This window comes from Mesoplodon densirostris, chromosome 6, assembly GCF_025265405.1.
Source record: "Mesoplodon densirostris isolate mMesDen1 chromosome 6, mMesDen1 primary haplotype, whole genome shotgun sequence".
NCBI classification, from domain to species: Eukaryota; Metazoa; Chordata; class Mammalia; order Artiodactyla; family Ziphiidae; genus Mesoplodon; species Mesoplodon densirostris.
In genome coordinates this window covers 75,664,200-75,679,266 of record NC_082666.1, presented here as the reverse complement: position 1 = coordinate 75,679,266, position 15,067 = coordinate 75,664,200, and the positions used below count along the sequence as shown (strand labels likewise).

General features: G+C 41.8%; 1 protein-coding gene across 1 annotated transcript in view; it reads left to right on the top strand.

Annotated features, from left to right (window-relative positions):
- DOCK8 (dedicator of cytokinesis 8) overlaps window positions 1-15,067 on the top strand; it is a 231,738-nt gene that overhangs the window by 111,227 nt on the left and 105,444 nt on the right. Inside the window, exons 11-14 of the mRNA XM_060102256.1 lie at window positions 577-736; window positions 2,867-2,997; window positions 4,583-4,676; window positions 5,652-5,814. Of these exons, the coding sequence (XP_059958239.1) occupies window positions 577-736; window positions 2,867-2,997; window positions 4,583-4,676; window positions 5,652-5,814 (548 nt within the window). The remainder of the gene's footprint in view (window positions 1-576; window positions 737-2,866; window positions 2,998-4,582; window positions 4,677-5,651; window positions 5,815-15,067) is intronic.

Here is a 15,067-nt window from a genome sequence, read left to right as displayed (position 1 = left end):
TGTAGATTGCTTTGGGCAGTGTAGTCATTTTCACAACGTTGATTCTTCCAATCCAAGAACATGGTATATCTCTCCATCTGTTTGTATCTGATTTCCTTCATCAGTGTCTTATAGTTTTCTGCACGGGTCTTTTGCCTACTTAGGTAGGTTTATTCTGTTCATTGCAGTGATAAATGGGAGTGGTTCCTTAATTTCTCTTTCTGATTTTTTGTTGTTAGTGTATAGGAATGCAAGAGATTTCTGTGCATGAATTTTTTATCCTGCTACTTTACCAGATTCATTGATTAGCTCTAGTAGTTTTCTGGTGGCATCTTCAGGATTTTCTAAGTATAGAATCATGTTGTCTGCAAACAGTGACAGTTTTACTTCTTCTTTTCCGATTTGGATTCCTTTTATTTCTTTTTCTTCTCTGATTGCCATGGCTAAAACTTACAAAACTATCTTGAATAATAGTGGTGAGAATGGCCACCCTTGTCTTGTTCCTGATGTTAGAGGAAATGCTTTCAGTTTTTCACCATTGAGAGTGATGTTGTGCCATATTGTTTGTTTCTGCTGTCTCTTTCCATTTTCCTCTAGAGTAAAGAAAAGATTGAAAAACTAAAACTTCAAGCTGAATCCTTCTGCCAACGTTTGGGGAAATACCGGATGCCCTTTGCCTGGGCTCCCATAAGCTTAGCAAGTTTCTTCAATGTCTCTACCCTCGACAGGGAGGTAACTGATGTGGAGTCCACGGTTGGTAAGCTTTTCGACTGTGGTGTGAAGGGAAGGGCTCCCCAATGTACCAGCTCTGAGGTCAGCTGCTGATTGTTGGGGGGTTGGGGGTGCAGTAAGGTGGGGGAGTGGGCAGGAAGAAGGAGGTGAATGGGATGAAACATGATTAAGACTGGAATACAAATGCTTGATTGGACAGCGATCCCCAAGACAATTACAATGAACTTTGTGAAGTTTAAATATAGTAAGGTTTTTGGTTGGAATTTTCTGTACAGTTTGACACTTTAAAGAGTTAATTTTCAGTGGCCATCTCTTCTTAAAAGTAAAATTCTTGAAAATAACAAGAAAATATTATAATATAATAATATAGTTTGTAGTGTGTTAAACAAAGGCACCATGGTTGGCTCCTAAATATAAGAAAAGCAAGAGCTTCAAAGTGAAAAACTCTGGTTTCTATCAAAATTTCCAGTTCCTTAAAGTTTATTTTGCCAAGGGCAAATGAAAAAAGTGGATGCCAAAAGAATATTTAGTTACTGTTCTGATTTATTTAGCATATTTCTCTTTTTCATTACCTAACCCTTGATCTGAATTATTAATTTCCTCAACAGTTTGGGTATGGAACTATCCAAGAGGGTTACAGAGTTTGCAAGTATATCACCCCTCACCTGTGGCGGAGTTTCTGTTTTTTAAAATGTCTTTGTATCCAGCAAATATTTATGTCTCTAGTCACATTTCTTGGGAAGTTTCTCATGCATTCCTAAGCTCTGCCACTTCTGAAATGTTGCCTTTACCAGAGGAATGGAGGAAAAGGTATTTTGTTATTGCTGCTGCTATCCTGGAGTTATTGATGCATAATTACCAGTCACAACTCCCGGGTTATTGCTGATTTATCAAAAACAGATCTCAGGGCTTCCCTGGTGGCACAGTGGTTGAGAGTCCTCCTGCCGATGCAGGGGACACGGGTTCGTGCCCTGGTCCGGGGAGATCCCACGTGCCGTGGAGCGGCTGGGCCCGTGAGCCATGGCCACTGAGCCTGCGCGTCCGGAGCCTGTGCTCCACAACGGGAGAGGCCGCAACAGTGAGAGACCCGCATACCGCAAAAAAAAAATAAAAATAAAAATAAAAATCTCATTTTAGTGCATCCCAACATTCACACCACAATATGTGTGTGTGGTTTTTTTTAATGCTAATTTCTATGTAGACCCAGGTAGCCTTATTTGAAAGAGTTCTGCATAGAGCTTAAAGGACACATAAACTACGTAGTTAAGGCATAGAGCTTGCTGAGTCCTCAGTCATCTCTGGGTCAAGGAGAAATTAACCTGACTACAGAGGCTGATTTTTAAGAAGCAACCAAAAGATGTAGTGTATTATACTGAGGCAGCATGGCAAGTTTAGGTGGCTCAGTGGTAGCAGGAAGCTCCAGTTCAGCATTATGACAAGAATTAAGGGTAAGAGAATGTTCAAAGACAGGATTGAAATATTACAGTTGTATGCAATTTGACCATTCACTACAGAACCCCTGAGTTTTGCAGTATAAAAGTAACAAAATCCTCACCTAAATCTCAAAAGGGGTAAGAAATAACTAAGCAGAGTATCACGGTTCAGGTTTGGGTGTGACTCAGTTCTAATTACCATTAGGCAGTTTGGCCAAGGCAGAAGCTCAGTTCTGCTGCCTGGTCCACACAGCAAGAGCAGAAGAAAGCTAAGATCCAGGATGTACTCAGGCTGACCTGTATGTAGCATGTTCGGGCCACAATCCCAAATGCCTGCAGGGGCATTTGAGTACATGCCTCTCCCAATGGAATGTAAATATAAAAATAAAACAAAACTAAACACTGTTGACTAAATAAAGCTTATTATTTAGCCAGACCCTGTTCTGGCTGCAGTTCTGGACTCCTGCTACCTTGATCGCCACGTGGGAGGGCACTGTGGTTGCTCATGGGCTCTCACTATGATCAGAGGAGGATTAGGGGCTCCAACAGGGCGGTCTAAGAACAGGGATCAGGGGAGGGAAATTGTCATGCAAATCAAGAATGGCCGTGTTCAGTGTTCTCCTTCAGTGAGCTTCAACATATCTTACATACGGTAAAGTTAATAACTGCTATATATTCAAACAGAAAGGCAAACTTTAGAATGACAATTGTTTTCCTTAAAGGGAAAGGCTCTGTGGGTGAGCGGAAAACTTTGTCCCAATCTCGAAGACTTTCTGAAAGAGCCTTCTCCTTGGATGAGAATGGGGTTGGATCCAACTTCAAGACCTTGACCATTAACAGCTTCTTCAAGCAGGTATCTCTTCATGTTACAGTGTGTCTGGCTTTGTCTCCTCACAATGGCATGAGTGCTGGAGCCCAGAGGGGGAGTATATGCAGTGACTAAGAGAACAAGTTAGTCAACCTCACCAAGCCTCGGTTTCATTATCTACAAAACAGGGATGATGGCACTTGCTTGATGTGGCTTTTGGGAGGGTTCGATGACATGAGACGTGTAAAGCTCTTTTCAGAGTGCCTGGAATATAACAAGTGCTAAATGAATGTTAGCCCTTTTAATTGAGAGAAGGGCTGGTTCCCATTAATACAAACTATTCTATTTGAACTATCATGGTCAATTCATTTATTAGGCTATGAAAACAGTCTGGCTAAAATATCCATTTCCCCTTTGGCTTGGGGTTTCTTGGCCTAGATGTTGTCCATCTCACCCCTTTTCCACATGCAGGCTTTCTAGAGCTGCCTACTTCCTCACAGAGTGTGACCGTTACAGATGGTGCTCTTTCTTAGCTCAGAAATCATTGAGACTACTTAAAGAATGAAGCATTTCCTAGCGTAATCAAATTCATAGAGACAGAAGGTGGAATGGCAGAAAGTAGAATGATGGTGGCTAGGGGCTGCAGGAAGTGGAGAATGGGGAGCTGTTTAATGGGTATAGAGTTTCAGTTTTGCAAACTGAAAGCATTCTGGAGATCGTTTGCTCAACCAAGTGAAGGTACTTAACACTACTGAACTGTATACTCAAAAATGGTTAAGATGGTAAATTTTACGTGATATGTATTTTACTACCAAAGAAAACAACTTGACTTATACTTGGTTTGACTCTGTTTTGGAAAATCTTCTGCAGCTCAAGCAGTTCTCATGGGGCATGTCAAGGGGTTATGTTAACAAACTGAAATGCAGAAGAGATACTAAGGGTTCTGTGTGCCATGCCTCAGGATAGAGATTGCAGGGAACTGAAAGGGTTTCTATTTGGGAAGTACTCCTTCCAATTGTATTGCCTTGGGGAGCAAGGCCCTTGACTAAATAAGCCAAAGTTTTCTCATCTGTACTTAGGAATAGGACACAGCTATCTACCTACCTACCTTCCTTACTGGGCTGCTGTAAGGATCAGAGCTCATGCACACGTATCCCTCAGCAGCATGCCTGTCCCACATACGCACATGGAGTGTAGTATGTGTGCTTAGCCTTCTTAGTCAAGACAAATGTGAAGAATATGAGAATAGGAAAAAGATGGAAAGCTGCTTTCTCCATCTTCAAATCTTTGAAGAAAACTTTTATTCTGTTTTGTTCCAGGGAGTAAACAAGTATCAGTGGGTTTAAGTTATAGGGGGAGGACCTTTTGGCCTGGATACTAATGGTCAAACAGCCTTCCTCAGGAATGCAGTAAAATCCCCATCTCCAGGAGGATGGAAGAGGCTGAGAGAGTCAGAGTGGCAGAGAAAGAATATTTGACAAGAGGTTGACTAAAAGATTTCAGAGTTGCCTTGTATCTATGAAAGGCACGTTCAATAATACTTAAAGATAAAAATCTTCTGAGAAATCTTTGGTCCCGACCCCAGGAGTGTATGGTGCATCTACACTAACCCTGACTTCTCTCTTGGCAGGAGGGAGATCGCCTTAGTGATGAAGACTTATTCAAGTTTTTAGCTGACTACAAAAGATCTTCATCCCTACAGAGAAGAGTCAAGTCAGTTCCAGGTGTGGATGGCTTGTCTTTATCCTCTTTGTTGTGCCAAAGCCATTTATGATTAGACACATTATTCATGTAATGCTGCAATTTTTTGTCAAGTGAAATATAGGATTTTGTATTAGGAGTTAAGGTCTGGTTTTTTTTTTTTTGTTTTTTTTTGTTTTTTTTTGTTTTTTTCTTTTTGCGGTATGCGGGCCTCTCACTGTTGTGGCCTCTCCCGTTGCGGAGCACAGGCTCCGGATGCGCAGGCCCAGCGGCCATGGCTCACGGGCCCAGCCGCTCCGCGGCATATGGGATCCTCCCAGACCGGGGCACGAACCCGTATCCCCTGCATCGGCAGGCGGACTCTCAACCACTGCGTCACCAGGGAGGCCCAAGGTCTGGTTTTTTTTGGCCAACCTGTTAATGTTTTCTATTTTTATTAAAGGACTGATTCTGTAAATAAACATCATGCTTTATATTTGATTGCTCACTCAGAAAATCAGATAATTGTTCGAAGAGAGGAACCTCTTCATCATATTGTATGGAACTCTTAACATGAGAAAAAGTGAAAGTGAAATGCTTTGGTAGAAGGTGAGGGTGCACCCTCCTTATCCTCAGCTTAACAGCCCCTGAGGCACTTCTGCAGCCCCCTGGGGTACCAGGGAACCTAGTTTGAAAACCACCAATTTTTAGTGCTCGTAATGAGAGAAATTACTGAACTATATACTTATGGTGTGGTAGTTCTGGAAGGGACTTTAAAGATCCTCTAATGTGTTCTTACTCATTTTACAGTTTCTTGCTTTTTAAGTTCTAGAAACTAACTCTCAAAAATTGTCATGACATGCTTTTTCTCAAACTATGGGAAATTAACTGGGTATTCCAAAATGCTTATACTCACACAATTTACCCTCATTTCCATAAAAGAAATATAGTACAGCAGTCTTTCTTGACTCCCTCGTATATAACGTCTTTACTAAGACAGTCCTATTTTCTTTCTTAAGGCTTGCTCAAACTGGAGATTTCTCTGGCTCCAGAGACAACCAGCTGCTGTCTGACTCCTGAAATGCTGCCAGTGAGACCCTTTCCTGAAAACCGGGGACGTCCACACAAAGAGATTTTGGAATTTCCAATCCGAGAAGTGTATGTCCCTCATACTGTGTACAGGTAAGAAACAAAGGCTCTTGGAAAATTATTGATCCAAAAATTTGAGCCTTGTTTGGGTAATGCTTTCATCATCCTTTGACCTATTTTCCTACTTCCTAAGTTTTGGGGAAAATGTAATATGATGTTTACAAAACTATAGATAATTACTTCTTAAGATCAATTTTAAAAGATGATTTATCTCATTTTTTTTCACAAGAAAATGTTACTTCAGTCATAACTGGAATGTAGAATTATAGTGGACATATTCCTTCTAGAAACAAAAAAATCCTCCTAGTCATTACCTTGATTTTCCTATGGGCAGAAGGACATATTAGGGAAAGAGCAATGACTAAAAGTGTTCTGGTTGTCTAAAAGACAGGTTTTTAGCTCAAGACTGGCTCTGTCAATAGAATTTAGAGGAATGATAGAAATGTTCTATATGTGTGCTGCCCAGTAAAATAGACACTAGCCACATGTGGCCCTTCAGCCTTTGAAATGTGGCTAGTGCAGTGTAGGGACTGAAATTTTCATTTTATTTAACTTTAATTAATTTGAATTCAGATTCAAGTAGCTATATGTGGCTGGTGGCTACCATATTGGATAGCATGGAACTACACAGTAAAGGCCTAAAAGGTTAGGTTGCCTCAGTTTCTTGGAGGCCCTTTGCATGGGGGCTCAGAGGGAGCTTGTCAACATCCGTCTGCCGAAAGCATTGCTGATCATATACTTCTATTTTTTATTTTGAGAAGATTTTTTTTTAATGCAGAGAAGAAAGTTATAATAAGCACCTTTTCTCCAGCATCTAGAAATGACATTTTGTTGTTATGTGTGTGTGTGTGTGTGTATAAATATATATATATATATATATATATATATATACACACATATACACACAAACAATCATACTGGTTAAGTTGAAGTCTCCTTTATCCCCAGTCTCCAATTACAGACCCCTACCCTGCCTCTCACATCACATTGTCATGAACTTACATAGGTCCTTTCTATTTTCCCTGGATACAGGGAAAATACACACACACACACACACACACACACAGAGTCATGTATTATGAATCTGTGAACACTGAATGGTATTATTTTTATATTCATTTAAAATGTACGTAAATGGCTTCATACTCTATGTGTTATACTGTACTACTGTACTTTTCATCCAACAGTATGATTTTTTTTCTTTTTTGTTTGAGTATTATTGTGGACTCATGAATTCTATTGATTCAGTGTGTTACACTCAGTAGCAGTCATTATTCTTTTTTAGTTACTCAGATTTTCACAAATGTAACCAATGGGAATTCCTTAATAGCTTGTATTTTAGAAATATTGATTTATATAGAGCTTTGCCATTCTTTTAAACTGCTATTTAGTGTTCCTTTCTGTGAAGAGGCCATATTTTATTTATCTATTTCCTATTTTCCTATTGATAGATATTTATATTTTTTCAATGTTGGGCTTTTATAAACACTGTGCAGTGAGAATTTTTGTCTTTGTCTCTCTGTGCACATATGTGAAAGTTTCCCTAAGCAGTATGCCTAGAAATAAAATTATTGGGTCACAGTGATACATATTTTCAGTTTTAGTTATACCACCACTTCTTTCCAAAATTGTGTCAGTTTGCAGTCCTTCCAGCAGGGTAAGAGGGTTCTGATTCCCCCAGATCCTCACTCATACTTCCCATTGTGATGTTTGGGTATGTGGGACTGAAATGCAAAGAATTTCAGAACTCACCTAATCTAAGCACCTCTACCCCTCACGTTTTCAGATGTATAAAACTGAGACCCAGACAGGATAAGTGAGTGGTTTGTTGATGTCAAAAATGGCAGTGAGTGGGCTTCCCTGGTGGTGCAGTGGTTGAGAGTCCGCCTGCCAATGCAGGGGACACGGGTTCGTGCCCCAGTCTGGGAGGATCCCGCATGCCGTGGAGCGGCTGGGCCCGTGAATCGTGGCTGCTGAGCCTGTGCGTCCGGAGCCTGTGCTCCGCAATGGGAGAGGCCACAACAGTGAGAGGCCCACGTACCACAAAAAAAAAAAAAAAAAAAAAAATGGCAGTGAGTAAAACAACAAGGTTTTACTCTGTAGCACAGGGAACTATATTCAATAGCTTGTGATAAACTATAATGGAAAAGAATCAGAAAAAGAATGTAGAATCTAAAAAATGGGAACTTATTTACAAAACAGAAGTAGAGTCACAGATGTAGAAAACAAACTTATGGTTACCAGAGGATCGGGGAAGGGATAAATCTGGAGATTGGGATTGACATATACACACTACTGTATGTAAAATAGATAACTAATAAGAGCCTACTGTATAGCACAGGGAACTCTACTCAATACTCTGTAATGGCCTACATGGGAATAGACTCTAAAAAAAAGAGTGGATATATGTGTATATATAACTGATTCAGTTTGCTGTACATCTGAAACTAACACATTGTAAATCAACTATACTCCAATAAAAATTTACAAAGAAAAAAGTATATAGATATATATACATGTATATATGTATAACTGAATCACTTTGCTGTATACCTGAAACTAACACAATATTGTAAATCAACTATACTTCAATTTTAAAAAATGGCAGTGAGAATTACAACCAACCATTCATACAGTTAGAAGTGTACCTCTTCCTTTCAGAATTGAAGTACACATGCATTTCCCCCAGTTAATTCTTTCTGAAGCAGTTCTTGGTTTTCTCTTCTCATTCCTAAATACAAAGTCAGCTAAGTTTCCCTCCTAGATAAGTAAGCATTCCTAGGATGCAGTAGTTTCCATTCTCCATCCCCTAGAGGGAGATGAAGACATGAAAATGTTTGCTTCTGGATGCTGTGTATCTTTTTAGAAACCCTATCCTATAATTGGAAAAAAGAATGCTCTTGGTATTGGAATAAACTTGCACCAAATGAGTTCTATAGTTATTCAACTTCCCCTAGCTTTTTTTTTGTTTGTTTGTTTTTTTGTTTTTTTGCGGTACACAGGCCTCTCACTGTTGTGGCCTCTCCCGTTGCGGAGCACAGGCTCCGGACGCGCAGGCTCAGTGGCCATGGCTCATGGGCCCAGCCGATCCGCGGCATGTGGGATCTTCCCGGACCGGGGCACGAACCCGTGTCCCCTGCATTGGCAGGCGGACTCTCAACCACTGCACCACCAGGGAAGCCCTCCCCTAGCTTTTAATCACCCATGGGAGGCATTTACAACTCTCTCTACTCCTTGCTGCAAACATTATCCCTTAATTACATCACAGCGGGACTCAATGCGTTAGTGCACCTACTGATTCAGAAATGTAGGAGTGCTGAGGAGGACAAGTTTGAACGGATTACTGTGGACCCAACTTGGCATCATGAGAAACGGACCCAACTTGGCATCATGCGAAACAGACCCACAAGTGCAAAATGAATATTCTTTAGCTGTTCTGTACACTGTGGAAATGCCAAGGCCACCCCATTAAAAATCAGGTCTCTTAGGAATGATAGAAGACAATACTTCCCTCCAGCTTTGGTCTTCTGTCTTCTCCTGGCTCCCAAGCCACCATATTTTATAGCTTGTTTAAGGGAGGAGAGTTGTGGTGAACTTGGTTCAGAATCTTACTATGTGAAAATGTCAAGGAATTGAGAGAACATTTTGTCTGAATTTCTCATGCTGTTGTTAAATTTTTAAGTGTTTTGTCTCCAGGCCTCATATGCTTTGTAGTGGTTTTGATTAGGCTGGTCTGGTAACCCAGTCCTAGACTAATTCTCCCCTTTTCTCAACCAACACTCCCATTTCACAAAACGGAAATGGAACACTCAAGTCAGGTCCGAACCCCAGGTCAAATCGGGAAGTTGACTCAGTTTACCCTTGGTGACCTCATCTTCTCATTTTTGTCAAAACTTGTAACCTCTTGACTTTTCTGTCCCCTCCTCTCCAAATCAAAGTCTCCTTTTAAGCAAAGGTCTCTAAACCTCTTTACATTATGGTACCAGTAACAGGTGAGGTCTAAAGTCTTATGTCTCCCAAGAATATTATTTCAGTAGGGACAGCAGTTCCTGTTTCTTTTAGAAAAGTTTTCCTTTGACTGAGTTGAATTCTGGACATCATTCTAAGGGTTTGGCATGTAGGGTAACTTTTCATGTTGACCTTTCTATTTCCATGTCTCTAATTCTGGCTGTATCCCTTTAAGGAAATCAAATAAATGAAAATTAAGATTTACAGAGCAGATAAATTTAGGGATAATTCTTTGTTTGATAGCAGACTTACCTCATAAATTTGAAATATGGCTTGACATAATAAATTGATGTACCTGGAACTTGTGGAGAATATATCTATTGGGCCAAGCAAGGAATGCCTACAGTGACAAAGCCAGGATTCAGATTTCCAATTTGTGTATCTTTCACATAAACTTCAGAGCTCCCTTGAGTGGAGGGAACTATTACATGAACGAATGGCAGGTGTTGTCTGGCCTTGAGTGTCAGTTGTGGCCAGAGTCATGCTTTACAGGATTGTCATATGGGTGGGGCTTCAGTTTAATACCATATGAATAGCACTCAGGTTCTTTACCTCTCTTAAAGAGCAGCTGCCATGGAGCCTCAGATAAAATTGGCCTGGGATAGGCTGAGCTGCCTTCCTGCCCTCAGTCTCTCCATCCTCCGATCTCTTCAGGTGCCTCCTTTGACAGCCCTGCCCCTTCAGGTGCCCTCAGCTGGGGTCACTGTGTTGCCCGCAGGGGCACCATTCATACTGTATTCTCTGTGGATGCTGCCTGATGCCTCTACCTTAATTCAACTCACTTTGAGGAGTAATCTAGATCAGTTATAAAAGAACTGGGCCTGGCTGAGGAAGCATCCCCATGAACCAATGGGAGTGTTGGTCACTCATAAGACAGACACTCACTTTGAGGGAAGACACGAACTTCTAGAGCCAGAAGTACTCATTCTAGGAATGGCGAGCATCTCCCCAACCAGGGGCTTGGGCCTCTGCAGTGCTGTCGGCAGCCTCTATGTGTGAGAGGCATGGGGTCAGACAAGTACACCGAAGCAGACCCAGATAAGAGCTATTTCAAAATCACAAGCAGAAGGACGTTCATTCCGAAAGCGGAGCAGAACAGCTGGAAAAATTAGGTCGATAAACAGGATTATCTGACTCTGAGTATGGCATCCTTTTCTCCATGCCCAGATTTTAAAAATACTGGTTGTTAGCCCAAGAACACGTTGGAACCAACTCCTGGCTGATTTTTCCATGTGGCCCAGCAGCTGGTAATGGAGACTCCAGCTGCCTTCTGGCGGGGGCAGAATGAAAACAATGCGGCCTGGGGCCAAGGCCCAGCGAGACCTTTAAGGGCGTTTTATCTCGTGGCAGTTACGGGAGTTTGCGTGGAGATCACAGGCGCTGAGGTTGTAATGAGCCTGTTAATAAGCTCCTTGCTGTCCCTGTAACTGGTGATTACATTAGAGAAATCCACATAAAGTGCGTTTTCATCTCTCATCCCAGCCCCCAAGAGCCTCTGAGGTCGTTTTATCCAATTATCAGACTCTCTGTGGACGACTGTGCTTGCTGTGAACAAGCATATCAGTTAGAACATGATTTCTTTGATGGATAATTAGCTGTTTTCAGGCTGCCTCCTACTTAGCTGAATGTTCTCAGACCAGAAGTCTGCATTCTGGTCTAACAGGGAGGTGCCTTTCGTATCACAATGGCATTTTGAGGAACGCTGCCAGGCTTGCATCCTACAGGGGCAAAAAGCACGGCATAGGATAAAGCTGGTGTTGAATGACTGTCTGGAAGTTATAATTTAGTGAATAGCGTTTCTAAGGAATAAACCAGAAAGAATTCTGGGTGACGTGTTGAGGAAGGAGTCAGGGCATGGGGAATGGAAGGTATCCTTGAGAGGAACTTTCTTTTGTCCAATCTGAGCCCAGTCGTCTCTCCATCCAGAGTGGATCTGTTCAGTGTTGGGGGTGGGATGGGGGAGGGGAAGGAGGGTAGTGTGCCTCCGAGTTCATTGTAGAGCTTTGTAAAAATGCAAGTGTCCAGCCCTACCTGGAGACTCCCATTCAGGAGGCCTGGGGTAGGGTCTTAAGGGTACAACACGCTTTTTTGAGGATCAAAGCCTCTCCCTCCCTTCCATGGCCCCACTTAAGTTCCTCTACTAATTGGAGTCATCCAAAGTCCACAGTGACGCAAGCCACGGGAAACTCAGGGGAAAGAGCCTTGCGACTTAATCCCTCTGACCTGGGAAGCAATCCTATCGTATGCCAGGATACCAGGTGAAATGGATATGGTGAAGAGCAAGTATTCAATACTTGTCTATCAGGAATCTACAACACCCAGAAAACCTCTCCATGTGAGAATGATGAGGTTTTTTTTGTTTTGTTTGCGGTACGCGGGCCTCCCACTGCTGTGGCCTCCCGTTGTGGAGCACAGGCTCCGGATGTGCAGGCTCAGCGGCCATGGCTCACGGGCCCAGCCGCTCCGTGGCACGTGGGATCTTCCCGGACCGGGGCACGAACCCGTGTCCCCTGCATCGGCAGGCAGACTCTCAACCACTGCGCCACCGGGGAAGCCCAGGACGATGTTTTTTTTTATGGCGTAATGCTCCTCCATGCTGTTAGTACTCCAGGGTTATTGCTAATTAATGGTTAGTAGTTTATGATGTGATTGACCCTGGTCTAAACCACCACAAAACAATGCCTTACTTAAATAACTATTCCAAATAATAAATCCCCATTCTTATTTGTTTCTTTGGTTGTTTGAATTTTATTTATATTGGAATAGATATCCTATGCTAATATTTCAATATTTTATAAGTACATAAATGCACAGTGAAAATTCTCTCTACCATGCCTGACCTCCAACTGTAGATTCCCCTCCTTGGAGACAGTCTTAAAAAATATATATATTTACACACACACATACACACATTTTATTTTCTTCATTTTATTCCACAAATATTGAGTGCCTGCAACATGCCAGGCCCTTTTGTAGACACTGGAGAATACTAGTGAACAAAACAGGTGAAAATCATGTATATTTCACAGCTCAATCCAATTTTTGACAATTGGAAACAGCCATTTTTTAATCAGTTTCTTGTTTATCCTTCCAGAAATAAACTATGTTTGTACAAACCAATACAACCCTGCACTTTTCCTTTCAGAGTGCAAGTATAGCATAATCCTCACACTGTTCTGCACTTTGATTTCTCATTGAACACTATATTATAGACAGCACTTCTATATGAATACAGAGTGGCCTCGTGCTTTTTTACACCTCCACTGAATCTCATTATATGGCTGTATCATAATTCATTTAACCCCAGACTAATGAGCATCTAAGATGTTGCCAATCTTTTAACATTACAAATGATGTTAAAATGAAGAATCTTATATAACCTTTCACACATGTACAAGCATATGGTGTAAATTCCTACTTTTCACCCTTTCAAGGAGTGTTTAAATAACTGTTGTAAGTATAAGACAGCCCTGAAGCTCAGTCCTTGGTCTTCCTAGACTCAGTGAGCAGTTGTTTGTGGAACATGAAGCTTATTATGAACAAACACTTTATTTAGGAATAGCAGTGACAGCCCAGGCAAAATCTAATCATTTAAATTAGCCAAGTAATGCAGACAAAGGCAAAGTGAATTCCTGGTGCCAAAATTACCCAGATAATTAAGTTCCTGTACTTGACTTTGCTCTGGCAAGTTGGCCTCAATAATAAATCAGGAACACAATCCTCACTTTCCTCCAAAATTCAGTCGTCCTTCCTCTTTTTAGAAGAATTAAAAAACTCAGGAGGGAACAAGTTACCTAAGATTTCTTAGCAGCAAGGGCAGGTTTTGCGAAGCTCCCCTTCCAGTACCACATTTAGCCACTTGAGGGCACAATTTGCTCACTTTCTAGATTCAGAAGCAGCTAGGTACCTTTCCATTTCTAAGCAGATGGAGTCGTGATTTATTAAAGGCAAACATGCATTGTATTTTTTGGCCTTGAAGCGCAGGACCAAGAAAAACTGGGAAAGTATTCCAGTGTCCCAAGAGATCACTGTTGGCACTTTTTGCAAAGGATTTTCTTTTACCCTGTCAGCTTCTGCCTTCTTTCATCAGTTAAGTCAGGAACTTAGAAATCTGTCACTTTGTTGAAAGACGGTGGTGGAGAGGAGGATGGAGAAATGTATCCTGTGGTCTAGAGAGACAGCAAAATCTCGTTTTGGGGGTGGATTGCTCACTATACATTTTTACACATTCACCAAACCTGCCTCAAATACAAAAGTAAAGGAATGTGGTTTGGCAGTAATGAAATAGTGTTAAGGAGGTTCTGTGTACATTAAGTACAAGTCACAACCCCTCACTGGTCTCTATTTTATACTCATTCCCTTTGAGTCCATCATGCTTTAGCGTTACTGCCTGTAAACAACTGTCCTAACCAAAAATCCTGCTCTGTCCACATATTGGGGGTGAATGTCATTTTTTTCCCCAGAGATCCTTTACGTAGATTTCAGCAGTAAGGTTCATGAAGCATCCTGTTTTTACATGGGGTGGGAATGTAAGGTTGGTGGGGGCAGAAGCAACAGAGAAATGGTGATGAAAATGTGGCAAATCTGGGCCTGCATTTGATGATGATGATGAATAGTTTGCCTAGATTAGAAGGAGCTTCCTCAAACTCAAAAAACCTTCTTTCTTTGACTTCTCTACTTCTGTTAGTTTTTTAAATTGTTATTTTAAAATTAGTTCTTTGAAGTGGCTTTGTCTTCTGATGAGATATCCTTCAGGGAATTGTTCCCTCTTATTTCTTTTACCATTTAGGGGGAAAAAAATCTTCTCTACTTTTTTTTTGGCTGTACACGGGCCTCTCACTGTTGCGGCCTCTCCCGTTGCGGAGCACGGGCTCCGGACGCGCAGGGTCAGTGGCCATGGCTCACGGGCCCAGCCGCTCTGGGGCATGTGGGATCCTCCTGGACCGGGGCACGAACCCATGTCCCCTGCATCGGCAGGCGGACTCTCAACCACTGCGCCACCAGGGAAGCCCTTCTCTACTTTTTAGCTTCTCATTCTTTGTTCTGACTTTACTGTATACTTTAAAGATCCACTCTTCCCATGAAGTGTTTGGCCATCTCTAAAGGAGAGGTGTTTTAATAACTCTCCAGTAATGGGTGTCCTGTGGTTTTAAGGACTCAGATACGCTGCCCTTTGCCCCTCTCTGCTGAAGTCAGAATGCCCTGGGTCGAAATATTAGATGCTGTGTCAGTCTTCCCAGGGCAAAAGTGGGTTTGGGAGTGAGGACAATGAAGGCTA